We start from the raw sequence: 24,221 nt of genomic DNA, 5'->3' as shown, positions 1-24,221 counted from the left end.
TGCCAACCAGTCACCATTAAAGTGTTTGAAACTTTATGTTATAGGGCAACAATATGAACATCTCATGGCAGATAAGTTTGGTTTATGTTCTAGGCACTTCAGGATTCTTGCATAATATGGGAATCACGACTGTCATTTCACCAAGACAGAATGTGGGGGCAGATATTTCATGTGGTTACCATGCAGACTGGGATACGTGTACACTGTATCAGTCGGCCTGGCTCATGTCTGAGCTCTGCTTCAAGGCTCCAGCTTCCTGCTAACTCACATCCTGTGACACAGCACATGAAGACAAATATTTGCATCCCTGCCACCCACAAGGAAGACTTGGATGAAGTTCTAGGCTCCTGGGTTTGACCTGACTCAGGCTAATGTGGGTATTTGGGGGATGAGCCAGGGCCTGAAAGATCCCTCTGTCTTTGTCTCTGTTTTCTTCTCCAAATAAATGAAAATAAAAAGTATAGGAAAAATGCACAATGCTCTGTGCTGAATATATAGCAGAAGTCCAGACTACCTGCCTCTGCCGAGGAGCCCTGAAACGAGGAAATTGCTGTGATGACATTGAAGCAAAGCAGACATCTGGATGCAGCAGAAAAGCTGGAGGTTCCTGCACAGCCAGGCAACCCGCTCCTCTCCATCACCTGGGAGGCTCTAGACCACAGTCACACTTAACACTAAAAATCAATACTCCACCCCCTGGTGCTAGCTCATTAGATGCCTAACTAAAGCTGGGTCATATTCCAGACTGGCAATTTGGAATGGAACCTCTGAGATGCTTTCTGGAGCCTCCATTAGTACTTGACTGCAATGACCATGTAAACTTATAGACTGGCTAATAGAGAGCTTGTCTGCAGAGAAAAAAAAAAAATAAGCAGGCATCTACAAAGAAAAGAATGAAGTAGCCCAAGAAAAGAAGTGAAGAATTAAGAGTTTTGGTTCCTGGTGCTTTTGGCTATGCAGCTCCAGGTCCTGTGGCATTCTGCTGTACTTCTTTCATGATAAATTCTTAAAGATTTATTTTTTTTTATTGGAAAGTCAGATATACAGAGAGGAGGAGAGACAGGAAGATGTTCAGTCTGATGATTCATTCCTCAAGCAGCTGTGACAGCCAGAGCTGAGCTGATTTGAAGCCAGGAGCCAGGAGCCTCTTGCGGGTGCAGGGTCCCAAGGCTTTGGGCTGTCCTTGACTGCTTTCGCAGGCCACAAGCAGGGAGCTGGAGGGATTAGAAACGGCACCCACATAGTATCTCGGCGCATGCAAAGTGAGGACTTCAGCCACTAGGCTACCGCACTGGGCCCCCCTTTATATTTATAATAAACACCTTCTTTAATGTAAATTGAGTGGATTTTTCTATTCTTACAAATGACCACTTGTATCAGGTTTTCAAAAAGTTATATAAGGTCAGTGCGTGTTCCCTCTGCTTCAAAAACCTAGGGAGACTCAAAACCTGGCGCAGTCTACTTGCATTCCTCCCCACGTTGGGCAGAGTGGTTGAAACCTGCTAAACTTCATCAAACTAGAGAGCGGAAGCCCCTACACATCCACGGCTCCTGGCCCAGGCTCTGCGCTCAGCCATGCCAGGTAAGCCCTCCCTTGCTCCACTTAAGTCTGCCCCCACTCCTTGTCACATTGCAGCAAACACACTGTGGCCTTTCCAGCTCTGTCCACAGTGACCTTCTTCAAAGAACTGTCAATACACTTCCTTAGCTCCACTGTAGGAATGTTACCTTCAATCTGCTTGTTATCAAATCCAAGTTAGAACCCAGATTCGCACCTTAGAACCGCAAGCAAGCAAACTGTTCCTAAGTGCCACACTCTGCCAGTTTTCTGCCTGCATCTCTGATTGCCTCTTGTCTATCTTACTCTGCATGTCTCTTCAATGTCAATGCTCTTGAGACACCTTTGCCTTTATCTCTTCTAATAGGACACGATGAGCTTATTTACTTGCACGGCTGATGGTCTCCAGATCGGCGTCTAAAAGTCTCTACCTCTCTCTGCAATCCTGAGTATTTCTCACTGCCTGCAAAAGACTTACTCTAATTAGATATTCCTCCTCACTAATGCATCCTACCTCAAACCCCACACATTCATCACTCCCTCCCAACTCTTCTTCCACTGCCTGGGATTGCAATCATCACCAGCCCTTTGTTTAAATCAGGAACCCAGGCACCATCTGACTCAACTGCCTCCCTCACTCTCTATAATTATGGGCCCCCAAAATTCTGTAACATCCATTCTATTATTTCAGAGTTAAGAGAGACAGAAAACTTACCTCCACTGGTCCACTCTCAAAATGTACACAATGGCCTGCATTGGGCTGCAACCAAAAGCTGAGAGGTCTCCCATGTGAGGGGCAGTGGTTAGCTGCTACCACCATCTTCCCAGGGTCAGTCTGCGTCAGCCGGAAGACGGAGTTAGAAGCTAGCACTGGCAATCCGCTCTAGGTTCCACAGTGCAGGACAAGGGTGTTTTAACCACTAGGCTAAACATTCTGCTCCTTAAATTTATGTTTTAACATCTCAGGGATCTGTTTACTTTCTGTAGCTCCTATACTTTTATGTCCTTAGGCCAATATTATTACTCATGTGCATTACCGCTGAGCCTTCGAACACACGTCCTTGACATCAGCATCATCTGAAAATACAACTTTGCTATTATTTGCCTAACCTAACCAGTCCCCTCACTTCAGGATAGAGACTAAGTACTTTCCAAGACCTCTGCTTGACTTCCGTGGTCTGCTTCTTGCATGCCCTCAGAAGCACTACTCTACCAGACTAAACCTGTCTTAGTTCAGTACCTCCACAAACTATCAGAAACACCACTGAAAACCTCACTGTGAGAAGTACCATGTCTAATACCACTATAATTTATGGAATCTTTTACTCAAAGATAGCTATGCCACAATTTATGAGTTATAGTTTCCTCAGCATCAGGGATAGAAAATGAAGCAAATTTAGAAGTTGATTCCTGCACTCTTTCTCATTGCTCTGATTTCTCATTGCTTTGAGTTAAACAACTTTCTAGGATCCTCAATTATTATGGCTAGTGCTTAAGACATCATTTGAAATAATGGCATACACAAAACTATGCACACATTAAGTAAATATATATATTATATATAAAATCATATATTATAATGTTAAATATTATATATAATATTTAAGTATATCAAATACATGAACATAACCTAATAAACATAATGCTTAATGTTGGACACAATGCTGCTCTTAAGAGAAGCTTTTCCAAAGAATCTGAACATGGGTTGTACTTTTAGAATCAAAGCATAGTGTTTGCCACAGCTGGAAACCCTGCCAACCCTCCCTGCCTTGCTTCTGTCTACTTCCTTCACAGGAGTCCCAGCTGTCAGTCAAAGGGCTCAAGACCCCGAAGAGTGCCAAAGCCCCAGGAACTGAGGGAAACCCAAGGGGAACAGCACCTGACAGGAAAATGCTTTTGAGGGCAAGACAGACCTAAATTCAAATCTCCAGGCAAGCTTGCAGGAGCTTCACAACACTGTGTAATTTTCTGGACTCCATTTAGCCTAAATTTCATATGTGCACAAACGGAGGAACCAATACTGAATTCAAGGTCATTCTGATAATTAAATGAGAACAGGTACATAAAGTGGTTGGCATAATGCCTAACAAGAAAACACTGGAACACAGTGTGTGGTACTTATTTGCATACTTTTGGCATTCTAAAATGACAACTGTAGATAAAAGGAGACAAAAATCGAAGCAGAATGAGACTTTAAAATCTAGTTATTGGGATGTAACTGATAAAGCTGACACTCGTAAAACCAGCATCCCATATGGGCACCTGTTTATGTCCCAGCTGTTCCGTTTCTGATCTACCTCACTGCCAATGGCCTCGGAGAGCGGCAGCAGACAGCCCCAGTGCTTGGGCCCTTCTCAGCCAAGTGAAGACCAGACGAAGCTCCTGGTTCCCAAGCCCAGACTTCCTCAGCCCTGGTCCCTGTAGCTGTCAGGGGAATGAGACAGCAAATGAAAGAGCTGCCTCTCTCGTTCTAGCTCCAACTTCCAAATAAACAAATATCTCGTTTTAAGAAATCCAGTTATTGACTTCTATAAAGATCAAGCTACCAAGAAAACCAGTTAAGGAGAAGTTCTACGAACAGGAAGAGTAACAAAGCCACTCTATCAGAAGAAAAAAGGAAGCACTCTAACCAAGTCACACTTTTATCAAACGTGTTGGTTTAGCTGCTATCACTACTCTAAGGCTACAGAGAAAGATAACTACTGGGCATTGTTGTTATTATTATTCATAAGACCAATACACCTGAAAATTTACAGCTGCCATTCAAGAGTAAAATAATAATAATAATAATAATAATAATAATAATAATAATAATAATAAAGCTATTATTTTAAACATTAAGGCAAAATTCTACTGACAACAGAAATCTCTAACTTGGCATCTCATGATGCAACAGTGGAAAAACTTTGGAGAGCATTATCTATAACAAACACTCTCTTAGATTCACCACTGTTCTGTGCCTCCTGGGGTTTGTGAGGACAAACGCTGGGGAGAATTACAGGATCTCACCTTGCCCAGGAGGAAGACCCTTCTCTTGCTGTCAGTATGATTTGTCACCTTCAAATCACATCCTCAAAGTGCTGCCTGCAAACCAAAAACCTCCCCCGTGCTTCGGAGCAGGGGCTGCGTTAAAGGCAGGATTTCCCGATCAGCCGAGGAGGACTCCACGGAGGGCTTAGACCCACAAACACGTTCACCAATCATGTCACTAAACAGCTTTCTTTCTCAAGATGTCCTACCCTCAGGTTGAGCAGCAAGCAAGTGCCTCGCACAGCTCAGGGGCAAAGGGACCACGTGTCTGCAAGGCGATGGCCGGGAGGGCGGTTCACCTCTTAGGCTTCCACCAACAGCCTGCTGAGATGCATGCTCAAGGCCTGATGATGAAGGTGACCAACACGCAGACATGCCTAACACAAACAACCCCGTCCTGCTGTGGTTTTGGTGTCCACCTCTGTGGTTTAGTATCACTCTCCTTCTAAGAGAAAACACCAAGGAATACACGACGATAAACAATTAGGTTAAAAGCACCAGAGAACAAGACACTCGACTAAATTCAACACCTGACTACTTGGAGCATATTTCATTATAAAACCCTAAGTCTCTGTTACTCTGCCAGTCCAAAATGAAGCGCAGATCTGAAGCTTCATGTCCGAAGAAGAAATACGGCCAGAGAAGTTCTCCTAATAAGGAATACACCTAAGGGGTTAACTCAGGGTAGTGCCTTGTTACTGTTCTACAAAATTCTTTCTTGTTTTCAAAGAAGTCCCCTGTAAATGCCTGAATTCTAGTGATTTCGCCCTAGTTAAACCTAAAGTGTAATTCTCCACATCACAGGTGGGTGGAGAGCTATAACCACAGAAGCATTTGAAGACATGCAAGTCCCAGGCTCCTAGACAGACACGGTCGCGTTGAAATGGGACTATATTAAAGAAGCATTAAAAATACATGAAAATCATCATCCTCCCTCACATGCCCAAAGGAAATTGTTTTTAAACCTCTGTTTCAACCCCCGTCCCGATGCTACATCTAGGACCAGATCTCATCGCCAAACTTACAAAATTATAATTATCTTTTCTGAACCAGTTTTACAAACATTTTTCTTTCCCTATGTTCCTTACCACCGAGTAAGGGCAAGCAGATTTCCAACACTGAAAACTATGGGTTTGGGTGGACTGAAATGCTAGGGAAAAATAGGGGACCAAATACATTCATGTCCAGGATACATACCATTATCACATAGTATTAACCATTTTCAGTTAAGTGATTTGTGATTCCAATTTTAATCTGAAACGCTTTTAAAACTAAAAATATCATTGAGTAAGGGCTATTATTTCTATTGAAACATAAGAATTTCAGCATCTTATGTTAAGACTAAAAGCAATCAAAATGTGCTGCAGAATTCTTTCAGAATACAATGTTCCAACAATGTCATGACACACATAAAGAGAAGAAAGCTGGACTCAAGACTACAGCTGAAGGACTAGATCATTGCAAAACACAGGAACAACGGGGAGGGGGAAAGGGAGAGGGAAGAAAGTGTGGGAAAAATGGGAAGTCTCATATCTACAAAACTGTAAAATGTAAAATAAATTTTTTTTACAAAAGTGTAATATTCCAGGGCCCGGCAGCGTGGCCTAGCGGCTAAAAGTCCTCGCCTTGAAAGCCCCGGGATCCCATATGGGCGCCGGTTCTAATCCTGGCAGCTCCACTTCCCATCCAGCTCCCTGCTTGTGACCTGGGAAAGCAGTCGAGGACGGCCCAAAGCCTTGGGACCCTGCACCCGCGTGGGAGACCTGGAAGAGGTTCCTGGTTCCCGGCTTCGGATCGGCACAGCACCGGCCCGTTGAGGCTCACTTGGGGAGTGAATCATCGGATGGAAGATCTTCCTCTCTGTCTCTCCTCCTCTCTGTATATCTGACTTTGCAATAAAAAATAAATAAATCTTAAAAAAAAAGCATAATGTTCCAAAAAGAGGACGTAAACTTTTAGAATATTAGTTGGTTTTTCTGTTTCCAAATGTAATCCTCCAGGCATAAGCTACAGTTAATAAAGAGCAGATTAAAACCAACCAAGAGCAAGTTATTAATTCAGTTTTCCATTTCACTCTTCAATTCTTGTTTTAAATGCACCAGGAATCTCTACTGCCAACACGGCTAGAGCTGCAGCCGCTCTAATAGTCAACGGATATTATCACAAAGGCTGCAGCGACGTCCTCAAATGAAAAGCACCATATGCCTAATTATTGAGCTAAATTTATACACACAGCTATCTCTGAATGAGACTTTCAGCATTTCAGCTCGCACAGTATTGCTTTTGATGCCCTGATGGTATTTCTCGAGACTGATTCTTCTCCTGGGCTTTCCCTCCTCTCCCTATTCTGAGTGTTTGTGTGACACCAAGCTAGGATGTCAGAGGAAACTGGACCCTGATGAGTGAATGAGAAACTGCTCTGCTGAACACTCTTCCTACTAACCTCCTAAGAGTAAGTGTAACCTCTGGGGGAAAACAATAGAAACAAGGCGAACAATGCTGACTTTCCTGCTACAGGAAGCAGGAATTTTGGCAACCGCAACTGCAGAGGAAAACAACGATAGGAAACAGAAGATATTGCTCAATACACAAATACTGCAACTAAAACTTCCTTTTCTTTCCTGGAAAAAAAAAATCCTTACTGAGTTCAACTTACTTACTAACCTCCCTCCCCATCCCTGCCTTTTTTAAAATTTTTGCAAAGTCAGATATACAGAGAGGAGAGACAGAGAGGAAGATCTTCCATGCACTGATTCACTCCCCAAGTGGCCACAATGGCCAGAGCTGCACCCATTCGAGGCCAGGAGCCCAAAGTCTCTTCTAGGTTTCCCATGCTGGTGCAGGGTCCTAAGGCTTTGGGCCATTCTCAACTGCTTTCCCAGGCCACAGTCAGGGAGCTGGATGGGAAGCGAGGCTGCTGGGATTAGCACCGGTGCCCATATGGGATCCCAGGGCAGGCAAGAAGAGGACTGTGCCAGCTAGGCTACTGTGCTGGGACCTACCTTTTTTTCTTTTTAGCCAAAGTCAAAGATTATTACTTCGATCCATCTTTAGTTGCTAATAAATAAGTAAATATTGACTGAATAATGCTTCATGCCAAGCATTATGTTCATTCACATATACTTTCTATTTTAACTCTTCCATTCCTGCAATAGAGAATTATTGGCCCCAGTTCACAAGTGTGGAAAGAGAGGCTCACTGGTGTTTCTATTCTGACTTACTGCTCAAAAAACTAAAGAGACTGTAAAAAAAAAATGGTGACATTAAATCAAATTGTTTATCATTTTGTGCACGCTTAAGATGAATCACATTCCGGACCATGAACCCAGGGAATAGAAAAACACGTCTCTACTGTGAGGTGTCTAAAATCAGTAGATATACACATGCATGAAATCAGAGTTACATGGTTCAAAAGCAGAAACAATAAGTGACAAGAGAATTTGCAGAAGGGGAGATCAGTAAAGGCCAAACATACAAGAAGGGCTGCATGAAGGCATACATTTCAAGCAAATAAAAGGATACTCTTTTTGAGAGAAATGAAATGAACAAGATAACATTCTCACTTACATGTGCTTTGGAAACAGTAACGATTTAAGTTTAATGAGTTTTCCCCAGTAAATAACTGGAAACATGACTCAAGACACACACTGAATTCAATGTGTAGGAGCTAAGGAGTTAGACATTCATTCTAGAGCAATGCTTTCCAAATTGAACTTATTGGCCCGATTGCATCAGCACCACATGTGAACATATTATAAAAAGGCAGATTTGGGGGTCCACCCATGTCCATTGACTCAGAAATTCTAGCGACAGAGCAGAGAAAGCTGTGTTTTAACATTTTTTGCTGATCGTGGCACATCTTGAGATTTGGAGTGTATGAAATGGGAGAACCACTATAACTGTGAGAAGAGCAATGTAAGAGAAGGATTAACCTAACTTCTTGCAAATCCAGAGTATCAGCCACATAATCAAGTGTATGAGGTGGCGCATGTCAGGAGCTACAACGTTAACTTGGGAAACAGAAGAACAATGTTCTTTTTCTTGCTTACAATATCATATTACAGAGGAATATGCTTGTGAAATTCTGATTCCTCTAGTGGGAAGGAATATTTAACCTATAACTTTTCAATTCACTGCAGTACTGCATGCATTGCTTACTGAAACACCTTTATTTCTCAAATTTTTCTATTCAAACAGGATAAAAACCTCAAGCCAGCTTTAATTAGATTTATCTTGCAGAACAGTGAAACACAAGAAAATAACAGTTCTACATTTGATCTTAGCCAAAAGGCCGAGAAGCGATATAACAGTTCTTATTCGGTATTTATTCAATACTAGATAAGAATGAACAGAAATGTGCCTAGTTTAAAAAATAAAGCATCTGAAAAAAAAAAGAGTATAAATATAAAGCACACTGATTTGTCAACAAAACTACACAACATTTATGTTCAAGCAAGTGATGATCTTTCAAGGAATCTTAGAATTAACTTCACTTATTTCAGCAAAGCTGTACCTATTCAAAAGATTGGAAATCATTTTCGCAGCAAGGCTTGAAGTTTACAGAAAACAGATACAAATTTCATTTTATAAATCATTCAGAAAACTTTAAAACTGTGAAAAGTTAATTCAATCCTACATCACTCTTTTTACTAGATCTGACCTTTGGCTATTGTAAAGAAAAAATGAAAAAGCCTTCTCAAAAGATGGCAATAATAACTATGTGCATTCTTAGGAGAAAGATTCCAAAGACCAGTGGGCATAACTCGTGGGCTATTTCATGACTTGAAAGAGCATCACAGTGGACCAGCGTAATTCCTGCTGATACGTCTGTGCTTAAAAGCCTTGTAAATTCAACAAAACCCAAAGATAGACGACCTGATGGAAAATGAATGAAGAAAGAGGCGGTTCTTTCTCCTGTCTTGCTCAGGACTGACTCATGGTCACAGAAATTTGGCATGCTCACAGTAAAAGAAAAAAATAAATATTTATAATCTGCACTGTACCTTTATCTTACTACTGATGGAATATTCCAGAAGTTGTAATTTTATTCACTCTAACTGCTAATGCAGCTTTCAACAGTAGTTAATAAATCATCTCCATTTCTTATGCTCCTCAAAAGCTCCCTTTCCCCTGACAGTTATCAAGTTCTTCATTAGGCATTCTATGTTGAGTAACCCCAGAAGGATTAAATAATGAAGGCCAGCTGAAGTTTTTAAAATGAGTGAATGTATACAATTCATTAAATATATGCCAATTATAAAACACCCTTTTACTACATACAGTTCCATTTACATTTCTTAAGAATGACTTCGAAAACTGCTGACTTCGGCAAATATCTCTGTAAATCATAATATGGACTGATCAGGCATTTCTAATTACAAGCTGAAAACCGGAGTGGATTAGATTTAATTTCCAACCCTGCAATTGACTACAAAATAACATGCCTAAATATTTTAAAGTTACTATCATTTCAAACCACAATTTGTAAAAAATAATATTTATGTCAATCACTATTCATTAAGTTAACACAGTCTCCAAGCCAAATTTAAATAGTTCTGGTATTTGGCAGACTTTTCAGAATCAAGGTCAGAATATAAATAAATTTCTGAAAGATGAAGTTCTTAAATATGTTTAAATGCATAACTATGAACACTTGAAGGAGTTTCCAAACAACTACCAAAAAACAAAGTAAAACAAAAACCCACACAAAAAAAAAAAAAAAAACCAGAGCCTAGCACTGTAGCCTGGTGGCTAAAGTCTGCATCTTGAACAAGCCAGGATCCCATATGGGCACCGGTGCTAATCCCAGCAGTCCCACTTCCCATCCAACTCCCTGCTTGTGGCCTGGGAAAGCAGTTGAGAATGATCCAAAGCCTTAGGACCCTGCACCAGCATGGGAAACCTGGAAGAGACTTTGGGCTCCTGGCTTCAGATTGGCTCAGCTCTAGCCATTACAGTCACTTGGGGAGTGAATCAGTGCATGGAAGATCTTCCTCTCTGTCTCTCCTCTCTGTAGATCTGACTTTCCAATAAAAATAAAAATCAATAAATCTTTAAAATAAAAATCATCAGAGCTCAAACGTCATAAACAAATCATGCTTTTATTTAAAAACCAAATATCTTAGACAAAAAGTCTACTGATCCTATTTAAAACCCTAAAGGTCTCTAGAATAAAAAGATTTGTCTGTCCTTTCAAACATAAGAATGTATGTTACTATGAAATCTTAGGAATGAATGGTGTCTTTTTTGTTAATTTTTCTTTTATAAGAGTTCAGCTTTGTAAGATTTGTCCATTTTCTGGCATTATTAAAGCCACTTCTGAAACTCAACTTGGATGATGTTTGATCTTCATCTATGAGCTAACAATTTTAGGAAACTTCTCTGATGAATTCTAGAATAAGAAAAACCCCTACTCACTCCCACCTCCCTGCCCAGATCCACAGGAGATGCTAATGTGTTTGCCATAGATCTGGCACCAAATCCCAAATGGGGCTCAACAGTGAAGAAAGGAGAACTGAGCGGGAGAGGCAGGCTCTCAGCTGAGGGGAAGTGGGCTGCTGGGAGGCAGTATAATGCCTGGCAATAATGAGCACTTTTTATTGGGTTCTCCCAACACAGGGGAGAAGTCAATTACTTAAAGTTCTGAGGGTTTGTTTTTTTTTTTTGGCCTACCTGTCTAAAACGCTACCTGTTGATTTCAGGATGTGGCCTCCCTGCCGGGAGGCACCTGCTTGCAGCTAGCTGATGATACTGCTCTGCTCTGCTACACCCACCCCCAGGCTTCAGAGCTCAGCCTTTTTCCCAGCCTGATCCCATATAAAGTCCTTGCTTTAGACAAATCACAATGAGGAAATGCTTAAATTATGTTTCTATATCATATTTTATGCTATGGCAAAACAATGCTTAAAACGAAGCTTGGGTCAGCAAGGTGTCACAGGACCTACTAGCTGTGATGTCCGTATCCCCCAAGGTCACAAGTCTGAGTACTGGCTGCTCCACTACCCATCCACCTTCCTGCTACGGCCTGGAGAAGCAGCAGAGGATGGCCCAAGGCTTTGGGGCCTTGCCCTAATGGGTCCAGCTCCAGCTGTAGTGGCCACATGAGGAGTGAACGAAGGCATGGAAAATGTCTTTCTGTCTCCCCTCTCACTCTGTAACTCTTTCAAATAAAATGATTTTTTTGTTAATGAGACACTACAATTGTGGTGGGGAAAAAAAGTCCACATTGTGGCAGTGAAAGTTAGCAATGACCCTGCTTATGACTGAGGAATGAACCGTGAAGGATTGATTCTCATTTTTCCACTTCTGTGTACTTTCAGAATGTTCTTTTCCAAGCAAGCACTAGTTCATAACGAAATAACACAATGAAAGATACTTGCTCTTCCTAACAACTTGTTATGTTCCTTGCTAAGACAAATGTTCAAGTGTAATTTCTCCTGAGCAACTTTGAGGATATACCTGTGACTGCAAGTTTTAGCAAGCAATCCATCAAAGAAGGGAAGTATTAGTGGGGAAGCTTCAGGCGGCTGGAAGGAGGTCTTGAGCTCTGGCACATTTCCCTATTCTACCCTAATTATGCCACAGGCTTGTCTTTTTGCCTTATCTTCCAACAGACAGAGTCAGGCAACACACCCTTTTACAGCAACAGTAAACATTCCTACAAAAGAGGACTACAGTTCAACAATCAGGCCTACACACCAGAGAAGTTAGCTGTGCCAATCCCAGCATGGTCCTAGAGCCCTGGCCACCTGTCTGAGACCCTCTAGACCCTTAGAAGAGTCAAGTGATCTGGAAAACAAAACAAAACAAAACAAACAAACAAAAACCATTCTGTGAAGGAGGATTTGGCAGAAACACAGCCTCCAGCAAGGGTTCATGGTCCCTGGGTGGCCTGAGTCTGCGTTTCAGCCAGTCTTTCACAGGCTTGTATACATCAATTTGCCCCACACCATTTTCCATAAACTCCAAACATGGGTCTACAGGCTTCCCCAACAGCACTGCAACAAGTTTGCGTCTGAGTGTGGTGTGCTACTTTCAGTAAACTTCCTGAACTAGGAGGCTTTCTTTCAGATTTTCTTTCCTTATTTCCACGCCTCCTCTCAGACTAAAGTGGCTCATATAAGCACCCCAAACAAAGGACTGGCCACGGGACAATCTAATGGAGATCCACACACAAACACTTGAAGACTGCAAGTGGATGTTAACAGAATATGGTGTGAGTGTCGCCTGCATGAAACACACAAAGCAACAGTGACCAGAAAATAGCAGAGCAAGTCAGGGATTGGGTTTTTCATAAGTTTATAAGCCTGGGAAGCAAACAGACCAACCAAAAAAAAAGACAAAAAAAATGAGCAGGAGGGAGCTATTCCAATTGCAGAAATCAAGTCAATACAATGAATGTGTGTCCTGTGTAATTCTATCATCTCTGTTCTGGATTACCTGTAAGAGCAGAGCACTAATGGACCTAAAGCAACTGCCAGAGTATTTATGGCAGAAATGAGGGCTGTGCCTCCTCAATGCTCTTAAACCTTAATCTCATTTTGTTTTCTTTCAAGTACCTACTGATCACAGAAGTCTTTATCTACACCCAGCAGGGGTGGGGCAGAGCTGTCCCATTCTTGAGAACAAAGGATGCTCCACCTCCCTCCAGGATGTGCTAGGCTTCTTGTGGTTGGCTTGTCACCCTGCCATCCAGGGCTGCAGAAGGAGGAGGACCCCAACCAGCCAGTCTCCAAAGCACAGGTTCACCCTACATGCTCTATTTCTGGGAATACTGAGGGAATCCTGGGAAGTTCCAGCTCACCAGGTCCCATTTTTCAGCTGCAGAATGAGTACTGGACCTCAGAAACTCACTCAGGATCTAAAATCCTAATATATTTCAGTTCAATGTGAAGCTCTCAAAATGGCCAGACTCTGTGAGCTCCAAAATACAACTGGTTTTACAATCCCTGACTACGAGGTAATAGACTTAATCTGATTATAGAATTTGCCATAATTACATATTTTTCCCTAAGTTCTTAACATTCCTCCAGGACTGGCATTTGTAAATCACTGGGTTAAGCTGCTGCCTGAGACCCCAGATCTCATACAGAAACATGAGTTCAAGTTTGGGCTGCTTCACTTCTAATCCAGTTCCTGGGTTAATGTTCCTGGGAAGGCAGTAGAAGATGACACAAGTATGTAGAACCCTGCCACCCACGCAGGAGACCTGGATGGAGTCTCGGCCAGTCTAAACCAGTAGAGCCATCTGGGGAGGGAACGAGCAGGTAGAACACATCTGCCTCTCCTGTCTCTGTAACTCTGCCTTTTGAATAAATCTTTAACAAAAACAAAACAAAAAAACAAAAAACTAAAATTCACCCAAAAACAAACCTGATTAAAATTCACTTTACTCCATCTCACTGTTTTGAGGAATGTTTTTAATGCTTAAGGAGACAAGCCTACTGAGAGTGCTCTGAGATGAAGACACTTCAGCAACAAAGCACATCCGACTGAGAGAAGACAAATTCATCCGTCAGCACATATTGTGAAACACAGAATCTGAACAGCTATACTCACAGTAAGTTTATGATGTTAAAGGCATGTAAGGGTTTTTGTTGAATGTGGAAGGAATATAAGAAAACCAGAGTTAACCCTCACACAATGAAGTCATCACCGTCTGGAGAGATCATTTAGATGAACTGGAAATTTCTTTCTTTTTTTTCTTTTTTTTAAAGATTTTTTATTATTATTGGAAAGCCGGATATACACAGAGGAGGAGAGACAGAGAGGAAGATCTTCCATCCGATGTTTCACTCCCCAAGTGAGCCGTAACAGGCCGGTACGCGCCGATCCGATGCCGGGACCAGGAACTTCTTCCGGGTCTCCCACACGGGTGCAGGGTCCCAAGGCTTTGGGCCGTCCTCGACTGCTTTCCCAGGCCACAAGCAGGGAGCTGGATGGGAAGTGGAGCTGCCAGGATTAGAACCGGCGCCCATATGGGATCCTGGGGCGTTCAAGGTGAGGCCTTCAGCCGCTAGGCCACGCTGCGGGGCCCAAAATTTATTTCTTTATACACCAAAACTTAAACTTTTTTGATCATTTGAGATCTGATTATCTGTCTTCTAGGTTTGTTGAACAGTGGATGGAAAAAGGTAACCTTGGCTTACTGGCTTTAGGCGGGGATCAGCAACAAGCAACAAGTAACATTGATGAGGTGTCCACCGCATGTGTATTCTAAGTATTCCACAAAGTGGGTGATGCTATCATCCCCATTTCACAAATGGAGAAGCTGAGACTCTAAAACATTAAGTAATTTGCAGAAGGTCACAAAGCTAGCGAGTAGTAGAAGTCAGATCATTTAAGTCTAGAACCTATTCTTTTTCCAGATTTGTTTATATAAAAGGCAGAGTGTCTGAGCCCTACACGGTAGCCTAGGGGCTAAGGTGCAAGCCTTCATACACCAGGATCCCATATAGGAACCAGTTGTATCCCAGCCACTCCACTTGTCGTCCAGCTCCCTGCCTGTGGCCTGGGAAGGCAGTGGAGGATGACCCAAAGCCTTGGGACCCTGCACTCGTCTGGGAGATCCAGAAAAGGCTCCTGGCTTTGATTGGCTCAGCTCTGGCAGTTGTGGCCACTTGAGGAGTGGACCAATAGACAGAAGATCTTTCTCTCTGTAAATCCACCTTTCCAATAAAATAAATAAGTCTTAAAAAAAAAATCAGAAAGGCAGAGTGTCAGAGTTAGCCGCAAGCGTAAAGGAGAAAGCAGAGATCAACCTGTCACCCACTGGTTTGCTCCCCAAATGGCTACAAGAGCTAGGTTTGCGCCAGGCCAATATCTGGAGTCAGAAATCCCAGTTAGTCTCCCACATGGGTGCAGAGGTCCAAGTACTAGGGGCCTTATCTACTACCTTTCCAGACACATTAGCAGAAATGTAGTGGGTAGTCAGGGTTTGAACCAGCAGTCTATTATGGAAACCTGGCATAGCAGGCAACAGCTTAACTGGCTATACTACTATGCTGGTGGCCAGAAGCCATCATTTAAATCACTGTATTGCACAGGTGAATGGAGCAGGAACAGACAGGAGCACTTGGAGAGTCTCCACCACCCAACTGGCTGGCAAGTATGGCCAATAAACATGTGTGAGTCTGAAATGTATGTCTGCTTTTTTAAAATAGCTACCAATTCTGCTACGTGTAGGACAATGTCAGAAGAGCTTGTATACAGGCATAACTTGAAAGAGCTCCTCACACCACTCCATTCTTCTCAGGGAAACCCTCCACTCACATTGCATATCACAAACTCTGTCACACTTTCTTTCTCCCTACCTTCTTCATCCTCACTTCTTTTTATACAAATGTATGCAACATAATAACAAATGCCTCCGTTTTACACAGACAACATTATAAGGATAGAGGGGAAGTTATATTAAACCTTGTCTGGGAGCTTTAAAAACATCATACCACCAGCTGCAATTGCTTAAAAACTATTATAGTTTACAAACACTAATATGGGATCAGAACTGTCCTAGCTCTGTTTTGTACTCACTGTACATCAGGGTCTGCAAGCAATGAATCCAGTGCATGAATACACTTTGAAGTCTTATTCAGGAGACAGACTGCCATGCAGGGCCTAGTAAGCAGGACTCACTGAAGATGGGAACTTTCACTTTCAATTCCGTCACTAACTGATTATGTAATTTTCAGCTCAATATACCATAAAGGTGATAACTTTAAACCTTTGATTTTTTAAAAAAAGATTTTAACTTATTCTTACTGGAAAGTCAGCTATACAGAGAGGAGGAGAGACAGAGAGGAAGACCTTCCATCCACTGATTCACTCCCCAAGTAGCTGCAATGGCTGGAGCTGCACCAATCCATAGCAAGGAGCCTGGAACTTCATCTGGGTCTCCCACGCGGGTGCAGGGTCCCAAGGCTTTGGGCCGTCCTCAACTGCTTCCCCAGGTCACAAGCAGGGAGCTGGATGGGAAGCGGGGCCGCCAGGTTTAGAACTGGCGCCATATGGGAATCCGGTGTGTTCAGGGTAAGGATTTTAGCTGCTAGACTACGGCGCCAGGCCCAGAATCTCTCTTCCTTAAATTACTTAAACACAAGTTTCTCGTTTATCATTTCATTTACTTAGAGAACAAACAATTGACAGATCATTTTATAGTGCAAAGACAGAAGTTGCTGCTCTTATTTTCACCAATAACATCATATTCTTCCAACACATACAAGGATGATGACTCTGTGGATCATAAATGAGAAGATGACAGGTGCTTTTCTGAGCTGGGGAGTAACAGCAATCCCAGGGCAATGGGATCTCGCTCTGTACTTATCCCTCATCACTGACACAGGTCTGTATGTATTCTTCCTTATGTCTTTAAGACATACCCTACAACTCTTAAATAAAGAATTTGTACTCCCACAGCTTAGGCAACAATCTGACTCAAATATGTAAATTCTCCAATGCATTTCAACAAAGTTAGATCTCACATAACAGCCCCCCCCTTTTTAATAGTGGTCAAATATTAGGTTCAGTTTCTCAAGATGTATCAGTTTGTTTAACAGTTCACCTAAGAAATAAGGATGCATTGATCAGAAAATCCATTTTTCTGACTGCTTTTTTGAGCCTTAACCATATGAATTCCAGAATTCCAGAAGACAGAATATTCTCCTCAGAGAATTTATCAGTAACTGCAGAGATTAGCCTAAATATAATTAACTATCCATTAAGAGTCTTCTCTTGCTTTTGCATATTAATGTTACATTAATCAGCTTCTACTCTAAACCCTAATTTGCACATTTTCTTGTTCATGAGAAGACTTTACAAACTCTGCCTGCCCTCTCCCTGCTCTCAGTGGAATGATCGCTCGTCGGCCCATGTTCAGGGACATGGTATATCATGGAGCTGGGGCTGTGCATCAGGCAAGCGACCCAAGATTTCTAAGCTCCTTGGTCAGCTTTTCAAACTGTGGCTTTTATTATTTTGTAAGTACTGTTTTCCATATCAGAACTTCTCATAGAAATAAACTAAAAAGATAAGTTTGAAAATCTCTTTAGTTTTAAATCAAAGTAAATCATTCCCAAATCTGATCTTCATGAAAAAAAAGAGTTAACTGACAATAATCAGCTGCGATAATTATATATTATGTTCAAGGCTGTATGTAGAAGGCCAAAGTAAAACATAATAAAAATATATTTAAATCACTAGCTACCAATATCAACATTTATTGATGGTTGTAGAAGGCCCGGAGTAAAAGACTAATAATGCCTTGTTTGGAGAAGAAGACATTTGTGACCCCCTTTACTGATGGGCCGCCATGTCTCACACTACAGTCCCAAAGCCTACACACTCCTGAGTGAGTTAGGCTGGTGCAGACTGCAGTCTCAGACAGGAGGAATCCCCTCTGACAACTCATATTCAACTCCCTTTACCCAAGAAACGGAACGATAAACTGCCCATTCCCCCAAACTCAACAATGGGCCTTGTCTGAAATGATGGTGCAAACTCACGGTACAGACCAAAAAAACAAAACAAAAAACCCGAACTTCCGAATTTTTAAAAAAAGCTGGAGTAGAAGGAGAAACGCATTACTTTTCTAAAAGTTCCATCGTGCCTCTAAACTTGTGTGCTTTGTTATTCTAACACTGCTTTTAAAATCTAAGGACACTGGAACATAAACTTAAGACCAAACTCATGAAAATAAATGTGTACTGTGTATGTATATATCATTAGTTTCAAGGACATTCCAGAATTTGTTCATTTACAAACTTTTCAGAGGGACAAAGGAAACAATATCTTTATTTTTAACTTGAATTTTTACATCAAACGTTTACCATCCAACATATTAGTATGGAAATCACTCAAAACTTTTTTTATAAAGATATTAAAAGCAATGCCCTATTTTAAAGTAACATCTATGCCTCTCCTTTTAAGATACAAATATGAAAAAAACCCTTCTGCAGTGCAATAATGCAAGTTTGTTAGTATTTTTTTTTTTAAAAAAAGAAACCAAATTCATTAAAGGAAGGTTTTCCTAAATTAGAGTATAAATTTCCAACATGTTACACCTACCTTCGCCTTCTCTATTTTAACAGAGGCATTATTGCTTTGAGGTATAATATATAACCTAAGTATAAAGAGAATTTAAGAAACACAGATAAAGAACAAAATTAAAGCAAAAAAAAAAAAAATCCCTTGGTCTACAGCAAGAACATAGTACTTCCCTAAACTGATTCTAAATGTGTCAAGTCCAGTACCCCATTCACTGTGGGCAGCCACTCTTTCTAACAGCATGGTTTTAGAACAGCATGTGTTATTCTTTAATTTACAAAGGCAGACACCTGCCTGAACTAATCTAATGGAAAATCATAATCCATTTCTTTCCGTTATCCAGGGACTAAATACGGAAGGTAATTATGTTGGCTCTTTTGGGTTCTCAAGGCAACATGGAATTTTAAAGAACACATTCAGTGTCACCACTTTATGCAAAACTGGGCAGTTTTAAAACATCTAGGCGCTAAAATGTTAGTTTCCTATTTGTACAGAAGCCACAGCCATTTCTTGTGCATGGCTAATTAAGAACTTTTGACTTCAAGATGGCTAGGCACAGTTAACAAGCCGTTCTCGATGGATGGCTCCTACTGCACTGTTTCTGTTCCAAACGCACTGTTAGTCAGTACTGGTCAGTGCTACCAGCTTTTTTAACATCTACAGAACTGAAAAATCTTTCCTGGGGACAATCTACTGCACACTACCTGGCAGCTCATGTGAATTCGGAGGCAAGAAATGCATAAATTAAACTCTATATTTAACTTTAGCACATGCAGATACAGATTGCCTGTTGTTTCAGTTGGATATCTTTAAAGAGACTAGCAAAGTGTTGAGAAGGCTCGGTTAGGATAGCTTTGTTCCTCTTTCCTGGTTGGATGTCACTGATGGGATTTCATGGAAAGGGGAGAGCGGCACTCATCTAGTCTGGGAGGCTTGCTAAATCTGAGAGGCCACAAAACAGCCAAAAGAGTGGTGGACTGGAGAAGTGAGCTACACACACGGGGGCGGAAAGGCATTCTTCCTAGAAGACACGGAAAAGGACTCAAATGCACTCTAACTTGTCCAGTTACAGCTTCGCCAAAGTCATCTGTTCTTAAGGTCTCAAATCCGGCAGCAACAGACTGCCTGCTTTTGCAGCCACTCAAGCAAAACACCTTCCCAACCACTTTACCATTCTGCATACTTTCTGAACAGGCAATCAGGAGGCTTCTTTACCTGAGCATCACCCAATAGGAGAGCACAAAATTCAAAAACTAATGAACTTTCACAGACTACCATTTTTCAAAATGCCAAGGTACTACTTCCAAGCATCATGTATTTTACAGAACTGAACGAAGTTTGGCGTGGCATGTTTCTGATTCAGCTCCTGCCCCTTTGGACTCTTGCGTGACACACAGCTGGCACAGTTTCATGGCGGGGAGCAGTCCTAGAGGGAGGCACGTTGACAGAGAGCCTGGTGACAGGTGCCTGGCAAGAAGTCTGGGCTTCCCTTCAGTCCTGACTCAGTCACTGACCGGTCCTGGAACTTTGGGTCCTTCAACTCTCATCACTTAAACATGGGGCTTTAACGGTTTTTGAGATCTCCTTCAGTTTTAAGCTGGCCACGAACTAAGCTTGTTACAAGTTCTAAGCGAAAATCACCAGAAAGAAATTGCGAAACACTTGCCAAAGTCCATGTTTGTGCTAGATTAACTTGGTCATCATGGGCTGCTGTGCAGGGAAACCTGTTGCATCGCACGTAGTTCCAGACCTCTGACAGCACACCAGGAATGCAAGAGGCAGCACACTGGCTTTTAAAACTCCCCCCGCCACCTCCCCCCCACCCCAAGTAAATAGTAACATCCTTCCTGTGATGAGCAGTCTCACCTTTATAGCCTGTATGTACACAGAGTGCCACCTGGCAGAACGGGGCCACCTGACTTCACACCGGCTGGGCTGGCTTCTGCTGGAACCGTTTCATCAAGCATGATTGAGGCTCTGCCTTTATATTAAAGCCACGTCCCAGCTGGATGGGGGCGGGAGGGGGAGAGCGGAGTGGAAGGGGTTGTTCGGTTCTGTTCTGCAGCCTGTCATCACCGGTCTAGTATCCACCTGGTCTGGCTGATGCTCACCTGAGCATGCAAGTTCAAAGCAAAGGGGTTTGACCTCAGATTTTAAAACGGGTCGTGCCTGGTGTGACACTGAAAACGGAGCATAGAAGAAGCTTTTGACCTGGCTCCTGACGGGAAGGGAAAACCTCGGTGTCTCCCCCTGCACTCACACAAGCAGTGTGGAGTTGCAAGGGTGGACCCATTCTCCCCAGACGTCGGAGCCTCCGGCACGCATTTCTGGCCCGGGGCACTCACCTCTTTGATCTTGGCCCTCTTCTCGCGGACGAAAGCGTCGGCGGGCTCCCGGTTCTCCACCCCGATGGGCTGCGTAAAGTCCACCGGAGGCAGCCTCCGGAAAGGCGCGCGGTCCCGCAGCTGGTCCTGAGCCACCTTCTCCTTCTCGCGCAGGATATCTCTCTGGATCTCCTCGGGCAGTTTCTGCAGCGTCTCCTTGGCCTCCCTCAGGGCCCGCTCGTGGTTCTCGCGGATCCTGGCCAGGTGGTCCTCCAGGTCCACCGCCGGGTCCTCAGGCGCGCCTTCCTCCCGGTGCCGGGCTCGCCCTTCGGCCGCGTCCTCGGCGCGCACCCCGGGCCCGGGCTTGTGGTCCGCAGCCGGCTGCAAAGCGGGACTGGAGTGGAACAGGACCCCGCTGAGCAGCTTGGACGAGTCAGGCAGGAAGAAGATCGCCCCGAAGCACAGCGTGATGAAGGCGCTGAACACCAGCAGCAGCACGAACTTCTCCGTCAGGCGGAAGGCTGCGGGACCAGACCCCTTCCTGCCGCCGCCGCCGCCGAGCCCCCCGCCCAGGCCGCCGCCCGCGGGGCTGCCGAAGAGCGGCAAGAGCCCCCCCAAGGGCATCGCCGCGGCCGCCGGCTGTCCGGCTGTCCAGGGGTCCGGCGCCGCACCGCTCAGCAGCCAAACTTCGCCGCCGCCAGGCGTCAGCGGCTGCGGGGCTGGCTCGAGCGCATCCAGGCCATCCAAGCCGTGCGGCTGGGCTGCGGGATCCCCCCGGGGACACCGCTCCCCGCCGGGTCTTCTCCCGGGGGCGGCTCCTTTAGCAAACAGGCAGGCGCGACAGACCGCCGGCTGCAGCCCCTGCGGGAAGACGAGACAGGAACACGGAATGAGCACGGTGACAAAGTTTCCCGCGGGTCTCCGCCCTCCCACGGCCGGGCCAGCAACAGGACAGCTCCCCTTGCGCACGGAGTCCGGAGTCCAGCTCCGGGCACCGCCCTCGCAGCCCCACGCCTCCAACTCGGGGTGAAGTTTTCGGGTCCCGACGAGGGGCGGGGCGCTCGGCGCACACCTGGGGCCGGGCCGCGTGCCGACAGCTCCGGGAAGGGGGAGCAGCGCTCCCGGGAGAGCCGGGACGCGGCGTGGGTTCGGGAGGAGGGGAGCGCGTCAACTTCGGCCGCTCCCCATCTCGCAGCCGAGGACACCGGCAGCCCGGTCCCTGTGGGCGCGCAGCCACCCGCCGCGGTTCAGGTGGGCGAGCAGGAGCGAGCCGGGCGGCAGGATGCCCTCCGCCGCGGCCCCGCCAGCACTAACAGCTACTGCCGGTCTTGGGGCGGTCGGAAACGAGGGCGGTGACGCGGCCGGAGAGTGACAGCGCGGCCCGGCCAATCTGGCGCCGCCCAGGGCCCCGCGGGGGAGGGGCCGAGGCTGGGAGGGGACGGCGCGGGCGGGGAGTTTACGGGAAGCGCAGCTGGGCGAGGGGCCCTGATGGGGCCCGGGTCGGGGGCGGGGAGGTCTCCGGGTCCCCAGGGCGCGCGGCGGGCGGAGCGGCCCCGTCTCGGGGCTCCCCCACCCCAAGGCCCGGCAGGCGGGACCCCGGGGCGGCCGAGGCACGAGGAGCCCTGGGCGGGCGCTGAACTCCCTGGTCAGCCCGCCCTGACACGCGCCCGCGGCCGGAGCCTGCCCCGAAGGGTCCGCGAAAGCCGAGGAAAGCCCGGCCCCGGGTGGCTCTGAGGCGCGTCTTTCCTCCAATTAGCGACACAGGGATTCCCCGGCGCCTCGGAGCTCTGGAAGCCAAAATCCCTGCGTTCTGAGGTGAACGCCTCGAGGGCCCTCTAGTCTGACTAACATGCTTTTTGCGTCCTGAGACACCAAGGTTCTGTGGTTGCTTAGAACTCTTCAAACACACACCCTCTCCCCCTTTCAAAGGAAGAAAAAGAAAGGAAAATAAAGTTGTGTGTGTGCCTCCCCGCCAACCCCCCCCCCCCGCTTTCAAAATTCATTTACCTCATTGCAGTTGGTCAAATTTTCCATTCAAAGAAGACAATTTTAGGCTGCCAGAGCTTCAAGCAATAAATTGAGCACTTTGTTGAAATTAAGTCTTGGATCCGACTACTTCCAGCGAAGGAAGGACTCGGTCCAATAGAGATTGTTTTCCAGACAGCCTTACAGGGTTTGATATCTGGGGAATGTCATGGAAACGCTGGCTCCACCCCTAGTGACAGCGCTCAGAACACCCTAGCCCCTGCGGGTATGGCAGAGGAAGCCCTGGTGCCCCGAGGCCGCCCCTCTTCCACCAGGCTTCCACCAGGATCCCCTCGCGACTGCCCCTGCCCCCGGGAAACAGCGCGGCATTGTTTTCCAGAACGCGTTCTGGATTTCTCTGTTGCTCCAGCGAGGAAAAAGTTGACTGACTGCCCGTTTCTAGAAGCCGCTTAGTGCATCCTGACTTTACACCCACCCTTCTCTGGAGCCCTGGTTTCAGGTCAGCTACCACTGGTGTTCACACAAAGGAAGCCGCTGGCACCTGCCGCTGCCCACACCACAGTTATTTCCAGGTGTTAGGCTAGGTGAGAAAATAGACAACAGGATCACAAACCCTGATTCCAGCTTGCATTTAAGGATTAACTTGTGCCATCATTATTTGTTGGATATTTGTTTTGTGTAAAGTGTGTCAAGCATACAGTCGAAGTTGTTATCTGTGGGAATTACGGTTTGATCAAGTCAGCTTTATGGCTTGGTTATTTTGATTCGTGCTATGAAATTCTATGCCCAGAAGAGTGCAGCATATCCAAGCAGGGTAATAAAATTTAGACTGAGAAACAAAACAGAACTGATCTCTCTCTCTCTCTCTCTCTCTCTCTCTCTCTCTCTCTCTCTCTCTTTTGTAATGATGGAAAAGTATTTTTTGTTTCAAACTACGTTGGTAGGTTGTGAATAGGCTGAAGTATTTGAACACTGTGAGCAAACATTCCCAACAAGTTCCTCAAAATTGAGCGGTCTCATGTGTAGATGGAAGACGATAGGTAGAAATTGACATAAATAGACACAAAAAGCCAATCTCTTTATGATCATGTTTTAGGGATTGTTCTGGTTTTTTTAAATTATGTTCTGGTCACAGAACTATTTAGATGCTTTCATTCTAAATAACTGTTTGATCCAGAAGAACAATAAAAGCCTCTTTCAGTACTTGTTTATTAAAATATTGAAGGAGACGTATAACCTGATTCTGTTTTGACACTCTAATTTTGATACCAAACCAATCTAGT

The 24,221-nt window shown here is 44.6% G+C and overlaps 1 protein-coding gene and 1 pseudogene across 1 annotated transcript in view; both read right to left on the bottom strand.

Moving 5' to 3' along the window:
• MAN1A1 (mannosidase alpha class 1A member 1) overlaps positions 1 to 23,108 on the bottom strand; it is a 181,397-nt gene extending 158,289 nt beyond the window's left edge. The window contains exons 1-2 of the mRNA XM_004597577.3: positions 22,960 to 23,108; positions 20,974 to 21,813 (exon numbers count right to left, since the gene is read on the bottom strand). Of these exons, the coding sequence (XP_004597634.2) occupies positions 20,974 to 21,813; positions 22,960 to 22,986 (867 nt within the window). The 5' untranslated portion in view covers positions 22,987 to 23,108. The remainder of the gene's footprint in view (positions 1 to 20,973; positions 21,814 to 22,959) is intronic.
• On the bottom strand, positions 8,766 to 8,891 carry LOC118758315 (U2 spliceosomal RNA; annotated as a pseudogene).
• Positions 23,109 to 24,221: the final 1,113 nt, after the last annotated feature.

This window comes from Ochotona princeps, chromosome 1 (assembly GCF_030435755.1).
Source record: "Ochotona princeps isolate mOchPri1 chromosome 1, mOchPri1.hap1, whole genome shotgun sequence".
NCBI classification, from domain to species: Eukaryota; Metazoa; Chordata; class Mammalia; order Lagomorpha; family Ochotonidae; genus Ochotona; species Ochotona princeps.
Note: the sequence above shows the minus strand (reverse complement) of the source record. Positions and strands in the feature narration are given on the sequence as shown.